The 15,616-nt window shown below is 45.4% G+C and overlaps 1 protein-coding gene across 3 annotated transcripts; it reads right to left on the reverse strand.

The window, feature by feature from the left end:
- Nucleotides 1-2,595: 2,595 nt before the first annotated feature.
- Nucleotides 2,596-10,257, reverse strand: LOC134492069 (zinc finger protein OZF-like). Of its 3 annotated transcripts, none has more exons than XM_063296191.1 (4): nt 10,174-10,257; nt 8,056-8,828; nt 5,744-5,873; nt 2,596-4,486 (listed from the first exon to the last, which is right to left on the reverse strand). In XM_063296191.1, exons 2-4 carry the CDS (start codon nt 8,803-8,805, stop codon nt 3,111-3,113), a joined length of 2,256 nt encoding a protein of 751 aa, XP_063152261.1. In that variant the 5' UTR covers nt 8,806-8,828; nt 10,174-10,257; the 3' UTR covers nt 2,596-3,110. The 3 variants fall into 3 exon arrangements, with proteins under 3 accessions (XP_063152261.1, XP_063152264.1, XP_063152262.1); XM_063296194.1 differs by having other exon boundaries at nt 2,597-4,486; nt 8,752-8,828; XM_063296192.1 differs by lacking the exons at nt 8,056-8,828; nt 10,174-10,257 and adding an exon at nt 7,031-7,500 and having other exon boundaries at nt 2,597-4,486.
- Between the last annotated feature and the right edge of the window lie 5,359 nt (nt 10,258-15,616).

Genomic DNA, 15,616 nt, shown 5'->3' on the forward strand with positions numbered 1-15,616 from the left:
TTATTTATCATATTTTTATCACCGCTCACCTCCCCCACATGGGAGACCCTGGGCTGTTCACAGTAAAAACAACTTAAAGTTCAACAAAATTATAAATAATACCAATTATGTTTGCAGGACACATGAACCCAGTTCCCATGGATTGTGCAATTACCCCACCAGGCTGGGTTGGGTTAACCCCAAGATACATGAACTGGTCAACCAGGTTTTAGTTTAGCCGTGTTGAGAAAGCCCAGCCAAAGCTGCAGTGGAAGGCTTTTCAGTCCGAGGGTCCAGGAATTATGTTTCATCTCCCCTTCAGTTCCCTACGTGTTTTAAGAGACATGGCGTCTTCTCATCAGGGGTGTCCACAAAGTGTGGTCAAAAATGTCAAGATGGTGGCCACCACAGTGTAATGAAAGTTCTGCCTTTTAGATGCATGGAGCACACATAAAACAGGTGGGGCTTTGATTGCACCCAATGCTATTGACATTTAGGATCCTATCTTGACTTTTTTGACCACACACCAGAAACCCATCCTTTTTGGGGGGGGATTGTCTACATTGGGAAATTGTGTCATGGATCTCCTGTGCTTCTTACATTGGCTGTTTGCATAAACTACTAACCCACCCATTACTGCAATTCAAACAACTCACTAAACCATGGAGTAATCCATGAGTTGATTAAGCAGGAATAGGACTGAGCATCCTAAAGGAGCCAGCTAGAAAGCATGGCAGGTAACATGCCGGCAAACGGGTGTTTTGCAAGTGGTTATGTCCCCTTTGGGAGCCATTTTATGAGAGGAACTGTGTCATTTCAAATGAGCCTCCATCGTGCAACCTCACCTTTTCAAATGTGTCTATTTGAGATCTTTTGCCTTAAATGCTTCCTTTACTGCATACTACCATATTACTCTTAATATTGAGGCAAAAATTTTGCAATTCCAATTAAATGATTCAAGTCCTGACCTCTCTGGCAGCAGAAAATAACTCCTTTCTTTTATAACTGCTTTTCAGATACCCAAAGCTTCTGTTACAACTTCTGACACACTAATGTTCTGTCTGCAGGGATTTTGAATTGCGTTTAATCTCCAGTTCTCCGCATTATCTATGTATAGATTTTTCAGGTTTTCTGCCTTTGTTTAGTTAATAGTCCAAGAGTTCCAGGAATGACAAAAATCCACAAGGCATTGTTTAATAAGTACATCACAAAACATAAGTTGTATTCCCTTTTTGCATACTAAGAAAGTCACAAATTTCAAGAGACGTAATAGGTTATAAAAAAGAACGATCAAGAACGATGGAAGAAAACGGCTTTAAAAGGAAGAGAAAAGCGCGCCAGTGTTAAAAGTGGTCCAAAAGTAAAAGAAGGAAAGGAAAGGAAAAGAAAAGAAAAGAAAAGAAAAGAAGCTGACAGACCCATTATGAAAACTGGCCAAAAGTGTATCCAAAGAGAGACAATAAATGGAACATGAAATGTTTGCAAAGATTTCATTTAGAATCTACAGCTAATACATGTATGGAACTGTCCTAGCAATTCCCAAACCACAAACTCAGACCAGAGCCTTGACCCAAAAAGAATACATGTATAAAAGAGCCGTATCAAAAAGCATGCCAGATGTGATTATGGGGGAAGGGGTCTGTTTTCACTGTCCACACAAAATGCATTTTTGCTGCATCCCAAATGGTGGCACTGAAGATTGAGCAAGCATCCAAAAGCCTTTAGACAATGTTGCCTAACCTTGGCAGCTTTCAGATGTGTGGACTTCAACTCCCAGAGTTCCCTTGCCAAGACTGAGAAACACTAATCTGTGGAGTCCTTGGTGCTCTCTGAGCTTGGTTGTTTGCATGGGCTGGCTGGGGAATTCTGGGAGTTGAAGTCCACACATCTGCAAGCTGCCAAGGTTGAGAAACACTGCTTTAGACGAAGATACGCTTCAAAAGCTCCAGGAAGGCTTCAGCCCGTACTCGCCACATTCCTTCCAAATTGCAGAACGCCTGTTCATTTAGCAAACCACCCCGATATAGTCTGCCAAGAAAACATCGCGAAAACGGCGTCCCCCCCAAGGGTCAGACATGACCTGGTGCTTGCACAGGGGACCTTTCACATCACACAGCTGTGAAACTGGAACAATTTGCCCAGCTCAAATCCACTGCTCTACATTTTCTATGCAGGATTCATTCCCCACCTTTCTTCCAAGAGGCAGCAGCGACATTGCATTTTGAGGCCCAGGTGAGTTTTCCGATGCAGGTGAAGCAGAGACAAGAAGAAACGTTTAAATTCCAGCCCTGAAATTCGTCATAATGGTGGTAAACCTGCCCCCTGAAATATAGATCTGCCCCATCATGAGAAAAATATTTCCAGGGCCATCTCTTAAGTGGTTGTCCATCTTTAAGACCAACGGTGTTCTAAACCAGCAACTCTGCTGGCTGAATTATTATGAGATCTGGAGTCCACCACATCTGGAGGACTCCAGGTTAGGGAAGGTGGCTTTAAACCCTCTTATCACTTGCAGTTCTTTATAGTGCTCATTTCCACGACATGGGGGAAAAATATGCTTTTAAACTATCCCCTGCTTGTGGCTCCCCTTTCACGCAGTCTGCACCTCCCCACCGTTCTTTTTCCCCCCAGATAATTAAAAAACACTAAAAGCACAGAAGATGGAGAGAAAAACCTGGGGCAGGAGATAAAAATTCCATGGTTGTTTTGCTTTAGGGAAAAATGCCTTGGGGATGAGGGGCAACCTACGTGGCAAGCAATGAATCACATTGCATCATAAGTGGCCTTCTCAGCTTCTTCCTAACTGCAGTGAATCTTCTCCCCATTCGGCACATTTCTGAAGAAGAAAGAAATGGGTGGGAAAGAACGTTTGTGACCCCTCCCCCATCTATTCCCCCCTTTTGAAAAAAGCAGGAGAACGTCAGCAAACTGGGAGGCTGAATATCGCAGGGGATAAAAGGCTTTCAGTAGACCCACCCCATGTTTTCTCCCAAGTGGAGAAAGAAATAGCAAAGCGAATACTGCAGAGAGTTAATCCCTGGTTAGATGGATGGAGATCTGTCAACCATGATACTTTGACCGAATTGCCTCCAGGACCCACTTATTATAGGACTGAGGCCAAACATCAGGCTTTAACAAGGAGGGTGTCCTGGATGTACGCTCTCCGAATCTGCCAGCACTGGGCTATACGCTAAATTTTCGGGACAGCCAGCCCGCTTCCCCCTGTGAACTTTTTTATGTTTGGTGAGATCCGAGCTCGAAATGAAACACTTCCCGCACTCAAAGCAGGCATAGGGTTTCTCCCCGGTGTGGGTCCTCTGGTGGGTAATGAGGGATGACTTCCGATTGAAGCATTTGCCGCAGTCCGAGCACTTATGGGGCTTCTCCCCCGTGTGGATGATGTTGTGGTTCAGGAGGTTAGAGCTGGTGCTGAAGCGTTTCCCGCACTGGAAGCACTGGTAGAGGTTCTCCCCTGTGTGGATCCTCTTGTGTGTGATCAGGGGCGCTTTGGCGTTGAAGCTCTTCCCGCACTCGGAGCACTCATATGGCTTCTCCCCTGTGTGGGTCCTCTCATGGATGATGAGGTGCGTCCTCTGGCTGAAGCTCTGCCCGCAGTAGGAGCACTTGTACGGCCTCTCCCCCGTGTGCACCCGCCGGTGCATCATCAGGTTCGTCCGTGTGCCAAAACCCTTCCCGCACTCGGAGCACTCGTACGGCTTCTCCCCCGTGTGGATCCGCTTGTGCGCAATGAGGGAGGCTATCTGGTTGAAGCTCCGGCCGCAATCGGAGCAATGGTACGGCTTCTCCCCCGTGTGCACCCTCTTGTGCCTCAGCAGCTGGGAGCTGTTCCCAAAGCTTTTCCCGCACTCAGGACACGCGTAGGGCTTCTCCCCCGTGTGGGTTCTCTCGTGGGTGATCAGGGACGACTTCCAGTGGAAGCCTTTGCCGCAGTCGGCGCACTTGTGCGGCTTCTCCCCTGTGTGGACGATGTTGTGGTAGATGAGGTTGGAGCTGGTGGTGAAGCACTTCCCGCATTCGGAGCACACGTAGGGCTTCTCCCCCGTGTGGGTAGCTCTGTGCTTCAGGAGGGCCGCCTTCGTGCCAAAGCTCTTGCTGCACTCCGAGCACGGGTGGGGTTTGGCTCCAGTCGCAGTTCCCTGGCTGGACGCAAGGGGCGCCCCGTTCTTGAAGGTCTTCCCGCATTGGGGGCAGATGTAAAATTCTTCAGGGTCCATTTTCTGATTGGCAGGAAGGTCATCAACCTCGCAGAGATGTCCACACTCTGTGCATTTCCTCTTGTTCTGGACTTGGTCTTCTTTCACAACGCTTCTGTCGCTTTCTCGGCAAAGCGGGGCCTTCTCGGGGTGGTCTTCCTGGAAGCTCTGTCGTTCCGGCTGATTCCCAGGCTCAGCCTCTTTCCTGTCACCAAATGGGGAGAGCTTTCCTTTGGCCAAGGGTGTTTCCAGCTGAACGATTCCATCTACTTTGGCCTTCGTTTCATCGCAACCTGCAGGGATCAACAGAGACTTGTGAATCACAGCCCATCTTAGCACAGAGAATCCATCTTTAAAAAGTTTGGGTATAATTGTGATTGACGCTTCATTAAATGAAGAAGAAAAGATGCCAAATGCAAACATTCGATTGTGTAATTCATCAGGTTTAGGGAAAAAAGTGTTTCATTAAAGGCGAAAGAGGAAATTCACCCCGTCCTGGGGCGTTCCCATCACAGAAAGTCAAAATCACGTCTTTGATTTCATCTATAGTAAAAGGAGTAATAATTTTTGGTGGAAGGGGAATCTAATTTTGGAAGGCCAAATTTAGCTTCAAAATCCTCCATGCCTTTGCAAAAGGATTCTCAGGTTTAAAATACAGGTCAGAGTAAAATTTTAATTTAAAAAATTTTAAATTTTGAGAGCCAGTTTGGTGTAGTGGTGAAGGCACCAGGCTAGAAACTGGGAGACCCTGAGTTCTAGTCCTGCCGTGGGCACAAAGCCAGCTGGGTGACCTTGGGCCAGCCCCGCTCTCTCAGCCCTAGGAAGGATGCAATGGCAAACCACTTCTGAAATCTTGCCAAGGAAATCTCAGGGACTAGTCTCAAGACTGACTCAAAGGTACACACACACACGGACACAAACATTTGTATCTTTGGAGGAGTTCCATTTCAGTGGCGGTGTAGAGAACCACGATGACCTTGGAGTAACTCGGCACAGATGATGGTTGCAAAAACACACTTAAGCTTGGGAAACAAAGAAAGTGTGAGAAACAAGGTTAATCTGACTGATTCACTAGAGCAGTGTTCCTCAAATATGGCAACTTGAAGATGTATGGACTTCAACTCCCAGAATTCCCCAGCCATGCTGGTTGGGGAATTCTGGGAGTTGAAGTCCACACATCTGAAAGTGGCTAAGGTTGAGAAACAATATAAGAGGAGGGGGAAAGTCTAGCCTATCTTAGTAAAGACTCCCTGTGGAGTCTGGAACCTGGCTTACTTCAAAGGGCTGGCAGGCTGTGACCACGTTTCATCATTCTTCCACTTTGGGCAAGATGTCAAGATTCAGCCACATCTTTCACTGATTTCCCAGGATCTTGGGAAACATCATTTTCTCCACTTCTTTTTCATCACAGATAATACAGCCCCTTCTATATTACCCACACAGGAACCTGCCTGGTCAAGAGTCTTAGACATGTAGCAAAAGGCCCTAGGAACACTAAGGTTCCTATTAGGATTAGAGATATGGTGGTGCCTTTGGGAGCTAAGACGTACCCAACAAGGAGGTTTCCTTATCCCTCGTTGTCTTGCCACCACTGGCTGGTTGCGCCTTCACTGGCCCATCAGACAGCAGCTGCTCTGAGACTGGGCAGTTAGCGGGCACGTTTCCCAAAGGCCCTGGCATCTGAAAGCGAAGTAAGGATATCAAATGAAGATACAAACAGGACCTGGTCAAGGTGAAGGCCAGAGTTTCTGGTGAAAATGTCGCATTTTTCATTTAAGCAGTCCTGACAGCACCCGCCTTGTAGAGTAAGACCAAGAAGGGAAACTTTCAGGGCATCAGATGCAGTCCCAACATCGTTTCTGACCTCTACTTGCACTGCATCACTGCATCGTTCCATTGCAGAATGACAAAACCATCACTGGGATGCCCACACCTGTCATGACCCCGTTGCAAGGCACACAAGAGCCTCACAACGTGGATCATGATCATCAGGAAAGAGAGGAAGGATACAATCAAATCAATGCTCAACTAATCACCCAAGCAACCACACCCATGAACTGATCTACAGCTTAATAGAAGGACATCACAAGGTAATTCAGATAAGCATCGATGACACAGAAGGACTCACGCCTTGTGCCCCGGAGGACGCACCTGCACCAATAGGACAAAGACGGCAGCCGGGAAAACGCCCAAACAACCATCACAAATCCCATCAACATCTAAATCTCCCGTCCGGTCAGGGGAATGGGGACAATGGAGGGTGGAGGAGCACGGGGTCCGGCAAGGGGGTATAAACAGGACACCATGCCACCACGCCTCCATTCCCATTTTTCATTCTGTCAAGCATTCCGTTCCAATAAACCGGAAATCCTTAATCCCTATTAAGTGAGTCCGTGTCTTATTCGGAGCGAGGCTGACCCTGACAACACCCATCAGTCTTAGCCAGCACAGCCAATGGTCAGAGATGATGGGAGCTGTGATTCAGTATAGTTTGGCAGGCCCCATATTTTCCCTCCCAACCGCCAATAAAATAATCCACTTCAAAGAAAACCGGGTCCTCTCTCCTTGGAAGGGTTTCACCCCATGCCCAAGCCAATCAGAGATGACTATGAAAGATCAGTCCTGTGTCCAGGATTACAACAACATAAGGATGTGGAGGAAGTGAAAAAAGGGGCAGAGAAGAGTAACCGAGATGGTGAGGGGCTTGGAGGCTAAACGAACAAGTTCAACATTCTATTTAGCCTAAAGATGGAGAGGCTAAAGGGAAACACAACAGCAGTCTTCTAACACTTGAGGTGCAGTCAGAGGGAAAGAGGGTATGGATTTATTCTCTGTACCTTCTGAGGGTAGGACAATAACCAGTGGTGGAAGCTTTCCAGAAGATCCACATTCAAAATGAGGAATTTGCTGTCCATGATTGCTATGGAGCTGTGGATCAACCTGCCTTCTGGAGTCATGGAGGCTCCATCACTGGAGTTTTTCAGACAAAAGTTGGGCAACTATTTGTCTGGGATGGTGTGAAGATTCCTATCTTAGAGTAGAGGTTCTCCAGGGTTCCTTCCAACCCTAGAATTCTATGAATGTACTTGTTCTACTACAAGTTGCCTAGCACTGGGGCAGATAGTTGCTCTCTCTATTCTAGCCCTCTTTCCTCTTACCAGGAAATGTTCTTGGACCATGAACCCCTTTCCTTGCCTGGGTCCTTCTGGCTGCTGGGAACTGCAGCTCCGTTCAATTATAGAGATACCCAGAGCATCTGGACCAGGGCTTCTCAACCTTAGCAACTTTAAGACGTGTGGACTTCAACTCCCAGAATTCCCCAGCCAGCTATGCTGGCTGGGGAATTCTGGGAGTTGAAGTCCACACGTCTTAAAGTTGTTAAGGTTGAGAAACCCTGGTCTAGACTAAAGTGGCACGCAACCTTCTTTTAGCCAAGAACCCATTTTCAGGCATGCACAAGGGCTGCGCTACAGAAAATTGGTGGGAATAGGACAAAATCTACATGGGGTTGATTTATTCACAATTACTTCCAGTTAAAATACAACAACTACCGGTATTCCCCATGGGTTTAACAAGTTTTCTGTTGCATCAAACATTGCAACTGGCAACAATTCTGGGAGTGTCCTACAAGGACCCAGGGTAGGGAAAGGCTATTCTAAGTTCTTGCTTTATATTATATCAGCCCAATTGTCCAACGCTGCCTGCTCTGGCTAGCAACAGATTTCTAAAAGTCTTTCCCAATCCTCGGTGTCTTGACATTAGATAAGCCAGAATCTGAGCCCAGGACTCGATGCGTCATCTCCCCATTCCCTTCCCACCCTACAAATCATATTGGAGAGCACAATCCAGTTCCCACACAAACATTCCAAGGAGACCGGCAGCCTTCATGTCCTTGGTCTCTCTCTGGAGAGCTCGCCTGGGGTCCCTCGGGTTGCCTTGCTAAAAAGTCCTCAGCCAGGGCCACTGCCTCAGGACAGGTCTCAGGACTGCTTTCCCGGACCCAGCTCTGCATCTCCGGGGGCAGGATGGCCAGGAACTGCTCCAGGACCACCATCTCCAGGATCTGCTGCTTGGTGTGTCGCTCCGGCTTCAGCCACTGGTGGCAGAGCTCCCGGAGTTGGCTGGCAGCCTCCTGAGGGCCCTCGGCCTGGTGGTAGCAGAACCGCCTGAACCGTTGGCACTGCCTCTCCGAATCAAGGCTGTCCTCATCCAGAATCTCCTCCTTCACTTTCACAGGAAAGTTCAGGCTTGCAGAGGCCTTGTAGGCTTTGCCACAGAAACCTGTCCCAGCTTGAGCAGCAAATTCTTTTCTAGGCCGCCGATAACCCTCAGCCACTTCCAAGGAGGATGGGCATTCTTGACTGCTAGGCCCTGATCTGGATATCCGATTCTTCCATCTTGGATGGGGAGATGGCGGGGCACTCGAGAAATCTGACCACTGGCCTTCCCAGCCCTGTCGGAGCCCTTCTGCTAGCTCCTGTTTCATAAGTGGTGGAGTTGCCTTAGCCACAAGCTTCACGCTGCTCTCAACGCAGGTGACATCATGGCCTCTTCCTACCTCTTCCAATCTCCTCTCAGACTGTGTGGGTCCTGCCAGGTCTTGTTCCTCCATTTTTTAAAGTTTTGGCTGCCCCTCTGGGAGAAAAATATATACAGAACCAGGGTTAATAACCACGATAACACACAATTTCTCAACCATGTTCTACCAGGCCATTAGAGAAGTGAAGAACTTTTTTTCTTGTCCAAGGTAACATTTTCTCAGGGGAACTTCAACAGGAAATTATGTACTAATTGAGGGCCCAGCCCAAACCAGTGATGGGTGGGGCCTACATGAGCACAGGCAGGGCACCCAGGAGGTGCTGGAGAACGAGCCTGTTCTTGCCAGAGGACTAAAAATAAGGCAAAGAAAGTGAAGCAAAAAAACCCAGGTGAAACTAAAATCCATAGTTGCTTAACTTTGCAAAATAGGTCCCTTTGTGGCTCCACTGTTGTGATTACAACACAGCTACATGGCTTCCTCAGAGCATCATCTGTGGTCCTCCTAAAGATACATTGGCTCAGTTCTTCTCAGATACTTTAGATGGGCTGAAACTGTAGGCTGGACTTCTGTTCACTCTGCAACAGGAGACTCACCTTGGTGAATGCTTGTCCCCAAAACCATCAACAACTGGTGTGCCATCCCAAAGAGCTGGACTACAATTCTCAGCACTAACCATGCTGGTTGGGGAAGATGGGAGCACTAACCCAGCATGCTTGGAAAGTACCAGGTTGAGAAGATGTAGAGCCCTGTTTCTCAACCTTGGCAACTTTAAGGCGCGTGGACTTCAACTCCCAGAATTCCCCAGCCAGCCATGTTGGCTAGGGAATTCTGGGAGTTGAAGTCCACACATCTTAAAGTTGCCAAGATTGAGAAACACTGGTGTAGAGAGAAGTGAGTTAGCTGGACAAGAGATCTCATTTAGATAAGGAAAGCAGCCTTCTGCTCTGCAACCCTTAGCCTAAAATGAGTCTTTCCCTGTGCTGCTCTCTAGGGATTATGGGAGCTGAAGTCCAACTGGAGGAAACCAGGTTGGGGAAAGCTATGGAAAGAAGTGTGCCGGTTTTTAAAAACGCTCCCCGTGCTTTGAAACGCTGAGTGCATTACACAGAGGATTATTAACTGCAGCAGGCTTTGTGGTTTGGCTTATATAAAAAAGCCGCACCACCATTTTTTAAAATCAAGTTTTCCCTTTTTGCTGCTTCCTTGGGCTCTCTCTCACTTTGACCCTTTAGCATTTTTCTTGCATCTTTCTACCCAAAAAGAAGCGGGGGGGGGGCAGGGAGGGAGGAGGTGGATCCCATCAGCTTCCCAGCCTCCCTCTTTGACTCTGCAGCACCCCACCCCCCAATGCCCTCTTCTTTTGTGCTGCTGCCTGTAGGGGCCTCACGCTCCCCCCATCTGCCTTCCCCCCCAAATTCTCCATCCTTTTCCTTGACTCACTTCCCCAGCTGTGTGGCAGTCCTGGAAATCTGCAATAGAAAATGCAAAAAAAAGCAGGGGCAGCAAAAGGTGGTTTTCTTCTTCCAACCCAGCCACCCAGGAGGAGGGACAGGAAGAGGAATTGGCTCGCAGCTTTGGGGGGAAATAAAAAAATCTGACTCCATCTAGGAGGCTGCGCTCTGTCATTTTAACCCCTTGAATCTCTGAGACAAACGACACGAGGGGAAGAACGTAGTTCAATTAGGTGACCGCCTTTAAGGCGGCAAGTTGGACTTCACTGCCCATGCTCCCCAGCCAGAGCCGCTCTCTTGCATGGGCTGAAGGCAGGCCTATCTAGCAGCCTACCTTAAATAAATAAACAATAGCTAAAAATAGTTGTTTGTTTGTTTGTTTCTCACATTTCTGTGCCACCCCTCTCCAAGCGAATCCACAAAGTATTGTGGATTCCAACTTCCAGCCAAAAAGGCCTGTAACCAAGGATGATGGGAACTGTCCTCCAGCATAACAGGACTGGATTCACTGTTCAGCCCCAAATGATGCATGCACAGAGGTGTTTCAAAGCATTTAAACTTCCTTTCTTGCAACATTCCATTTAGGGTGGAATGTGACCTTGTATGATCTTCATCCAGGCTATCTATCTATCTAATCTATCTAATCTATCTATCTATCTAATCTATCTATCTATCTATCTATCTATCTATCTATCTATCTATCTATCTATCTATCTAATCTATCTATCTATCTATCTATCTATCTATCTATCTATCTATCTATCTATCTATCTATCATCATTGTATTTAAAATAATAACAGAAAAAGAACAGGAACCAACCAACTCTACGGGTGGTTAGCACCCTGAAGATGCTCCCGTGAATTAAGAACTTTTTAAATATCTGTATATTATATATTTTTTTATTTAAGAACATTGTTTTTACTGTATTTTAATGACTATTTATTCTTGTTTGACTGTAAACTGCCCAGAGTCGCGCTTTGAGTGAGACGGGGGAGGGGCGACTAAATTTGAAATATAAATAAATTTGAAAAATAAATAAATATAAACAAGACACAAAAATAATTATAATGCATTTGCATTTGCATTATATTTACTTACATTCTCAAAAACAAAAGCACATAAAAAGTGCTTTAAAAGAAGTGAAAAATGTACAGCCGAAAAATGGGGAAAAAAAGAACAAAATATATGATATCGTTATAGCAGTTAACTGTTACAATTCTATATATTTATTTATTTATTATTTATTACTCAAATTTAGCCACCGCCCATATCCTCCAGAAGAGGGACTCTGGGCGGTTTATAATAAAATCCCACATAAAACATAAACATTAAAATCACATAAAACAATTATGATAAAACACAATAAATAAATAAAATCCAAGAGAGAAATATACTTATCTAAGGTATACATTGAGAGCCAGTTTGGTGTAGTGTTTAAGGCACCAGGCTAGAAACTGGGAGACCTTGAGTTCTAGTCCGGCCTTAGGCACAAAGCCAGCTGGTTGACTTGGGCCAGTCACTCTCTCTCAGCCCTAGGAAGGAGGCAATGGCAAACCACTTCTAAAAAACTTTGCCAAGAAAACTGCAGGGATTTGTCCAGGCAGTCTCCAAGAAGCAAACACGATTGAACGGATTTATATATATATATAAAATTCAAGTTCATATATATTTCTTTCTAAAACATTTATATAACTATCATTTTTTTAACCTACTGTAATTTGTATAAATGAGTCCCACGTTTCATTATACTTGTCCATACAAAGTCCTCCATTAAAGCTTCTCTGAAAAGAAAATATCATTAAATACGGGGTCCTGATTTACTTGGCTATATTTTCTAAGATAATGAAATAAAATAAATATTTAGCTATATTTTTTAAAGTGTCAACACAAAACCACATGGTGCAAAAGTGTTCTTCACTCCAACTTGTTGTGGTCAAGTTCTCAGCTTTATGTAATGGTTGCCTAATCCCAAATACTCAGTCTCACAAGCCCGGGCTTAAAGATAACTGATTTATTAAAGGAATAGTATGCAAATACCGAGAAAGCTGAGAATGAGCAAAAGCGCGCCAAATACAAACTTAAAAGCCTTGCGTCCGAACCGGTCCCGCCCCCAATGCTCGTTAGCAACCCCCCCCCAGGTGCTAGCAAGCGTTACACCCTACCTGTCCTCCCCCTCCTCTGAGGGCTCAGCTCACAACCTTGAAAGGAGTCACTAACCCAAACATACATTCCGAAGTAGCAAGATAAAGAACACAGCAGAAATGGAAAATACCCGCAAACGTGCAAGCATGTAATACACGGATTAGAGGTTTGACAGGTTTGACATGAGAAACGTTACGATGTTAACCGAACATTGAAACGATGAACATGACACTTGTTCTTTTGTGTGTGCAGATAGGAAATATGAGTTGCTGGCTGTTTCTTAACTAGCTTCCTAAATCCTTTTTTTCCACAAGAGGCTGGAAATATCAGTACCTGGAGGTTTTTTGGCAGACCCTCCAAAATATTAATAAAAACAAAGATATGTTTTAATATTCCAGTTTTCATACAAAGGATAAAAAGCATTATTACTGCCACATGCTAGTATATATATTTTAAAACAACTTTTGATGGTTTCAGGAGGTCTCAAACCGGTGTCAGCGGGAAAACCTCCCAAAAGAATTCCAATCCACACGGTTCGATGATTCAGAGAAAAGGATTTATTCACGCGTTTGCAAAGGCGGGTCCCTCCATGCAAGAAGGAACCAAGAACAAAGCTAGCTCAAAGTTTTTATACCCTACCTGTCCTCCCCCTCCTCCGAGGGCTCAGCTCACAATCTTCCTGTTTCCCCAGACATTCAGCATTATCTCATACATTCCTGAACTAGCTATTAAATTTATGGGTCTGTGGGATGATTTTTGCAGATCCTTTCCCATCCTTGTTTCAAGGTCTATCTCTACTCAAACACATATTTCTATTGGCCAGCCATCCTACACACAATCAGCTACAAATTCTTAACCTAAGCAATTTTATCAGTGTTCAGGGTCTGTTCACCCATCTGTGGCTAACTCCCTTTTTTCTCTCATGAGTTTGAGGCATGTACAGGGGTTTTTCTTTACCTTGCCCCCCCCCCCACTCACACTGGGTCTGGGTTATCTACAGCAGTGTTTCTCAAGCTTGGCAACTTTAAGACATCTAGACTTCAACTCCCAGAATTCCCTAGCCAGCATGCTGGGATTTGAAGTCCAGACGTCTTACAGTTGCTACAGCTAGAGGACTGCAAGTTACTTGAAAGGGTTTCTGCTTGTGTTGTTCTCTTTCTCCATTGTAAAGAATTCTTATCTATCACCTATTCCTGGCTTGTAAGGTTCAGCTGCACTTGCAGGTCCTTTAAAGGGAATGGTGGCTTGGTTTAAGTAAAGCCTCCCTTAGTTTACCCTTGATTTCTGCAAATACCTGGATGTATTCCTTCTTCCAGGACTTTTTTTCCCCAACTTCCTGGTCTAGCCTAGAGCACCTAACCAGGCACAAGCCTGCTTAGCTGTCTAGTAGCTGTGTCCGAAACAATTGGCAGGGGCATTCTGGCTCTCTCACAAGAGTGCCAAGTCTTTTCCTCTTTACTTCAAAAGACTATGAGAAAAAGACCCCCCACCCTCCCCTTTGACCTATTTCTCATTTAAAGGAGAAGTACTTATGTTGTGAATTTAGCCTTCCTACTAATCTTACCACTTAGAGCTCTGAGAGAATTGTTCTTGGAATTAACCATTTCCAGTCCAGGAGAAGTCTGACAGTTTGGGTTTTTTACTTTGAAAGAGGATCAAAATTGGCAAGAGATCTTTGTCCCCTTTCTCTTGGGCAGAGAAGGAGTAGGCCCACAAAGCATTATGCTGAAGGGGGGGACAGGGCCGCAACTAGGGGGGGCAACCGGGGCATGTGCCCTGGGCACTGCACTGGTGGGGTGCCAAAATGAGTGCTGGGGGGGCGCCAAAATGAGTGCTGGTGGGGTGCCAAAATGAGTGCTGGGGGGGGTGCCAAAATGGGTATGGAATCCATGTTTGCCCCAGGTGACACAGTTCCTAGTTGTGGTCCTGTGGGGGGAGCTATTTCTTCCACCCACCCCTTTTTAGAGGGAGTGAACAGTGAAAGGATTTGCTTACAGGAATGAAAGCAATGACAATGATTAAGTATTCTTACAATGGCTTCCAATTTCTGCTCAGGACTTACTGCCCCATCTCCCCATTTCAGCCAACAGGGCAGTTTGATGTCATGAGATGCTACATTCCCAGCTCTCCATAGAATTTGTAATATAGGAGGAATGATGGCTTGGAAACCAGGCAGCTGGTTCCAAGCATTCAAGGGAAATGTCACTTTTTATGTGTGTCTCTTGGGTTTCGAGTGCACATCCATCTTTGGGCCAATGGGTGACATCAACTATAGCTTCTAAATTCTCTCTCTGGATTGGGACCGAAGGAGCAGTGATCCTTTTGACTTGGAATGTGAGAATCGGATGATGTTCAAGAACTTTTGACCCTCGTCTTCCCAGCCCTGTGGTAGCTTTGTTATATTTCACTTCATCAGTTTATTCTTTAAAAATCTCACTTTTCTCTCAACCTATTAATTTGTTAATTTGTCTGCTTTTGCAATTCAAAACTCATCCATTCTTTCTTTCTGATGGCATCCATCCATTCTTGACTCTCTTTTCTCTTTTCAGACATACTTTTGAAGTACTTTTAAAGTACCCCATTCAAGTTATGTTGATGTGTCTTTTGACAGACCCAATTCTCACTTCCATAGAATTAAGTGGGCACAAATGCACTCTTATATACAGTCATTCATCACACATTCCAGTCACATATTACTCACTAACTTTCTACCAACATTTACATTTCTCCATCCATCCATCCATCCATCCCCACCCCCCTTTGGGCATGTGTTTTACAGTCAGTCTTGACTTCTGGCAACTATCATGGATAAGTCCACAAACTTTATTGGCAAGATTTTCAGAAGTGATCTTGCCAGAATTTTCTTCCTAGGATTAAGAGAAAGCAACTGGTCCAAAATCACCCAGCTGGTTTTGTGCCAAAGACAGGACTAGAACTCACAGTCTCCTGGATTCTAACCTGGTGCCTTTAAACCAGTGTTTCTCAACCTCAGCAACTTTAAGATGTGTGGACTTCAACTCCCAGAATTCCCCAGACAGCCATGGGAGTTGAAGTCTACAGATCTTAAAGTTGCTGAGGTTGGGAAACATGGCTTTAACCACTAAACTCACTTTTCCCCCCATCTTTAGTAAACTAAAAATCATTATGTAATGGGTAAATATTCAATCATCAGAAACCCTTAGGATCTACGGCAAATCACCCAGAAATGTACCAGGAGGCCCAGAAACCTGTTTCCCACAACTCTAGTGCAGAAGACAGTGATTGATTAGAGGCCTGGCGCCTTCAAAAT

The sequence above is a fragment of the Candoia aspera genome, chromosome 2 (assembly GCF_035149785.1).
Source record: "Candoia aspera isolate rCanAsp1 chromosome 2, rCanAsp1.hap2, whole genome shotgun sequence".
Lineage (NCBI taxonomy): Eukaryota > Metazoa > Chordata > Lepidosauria > Squamata > Boidae > Candoia > Candoia aspera.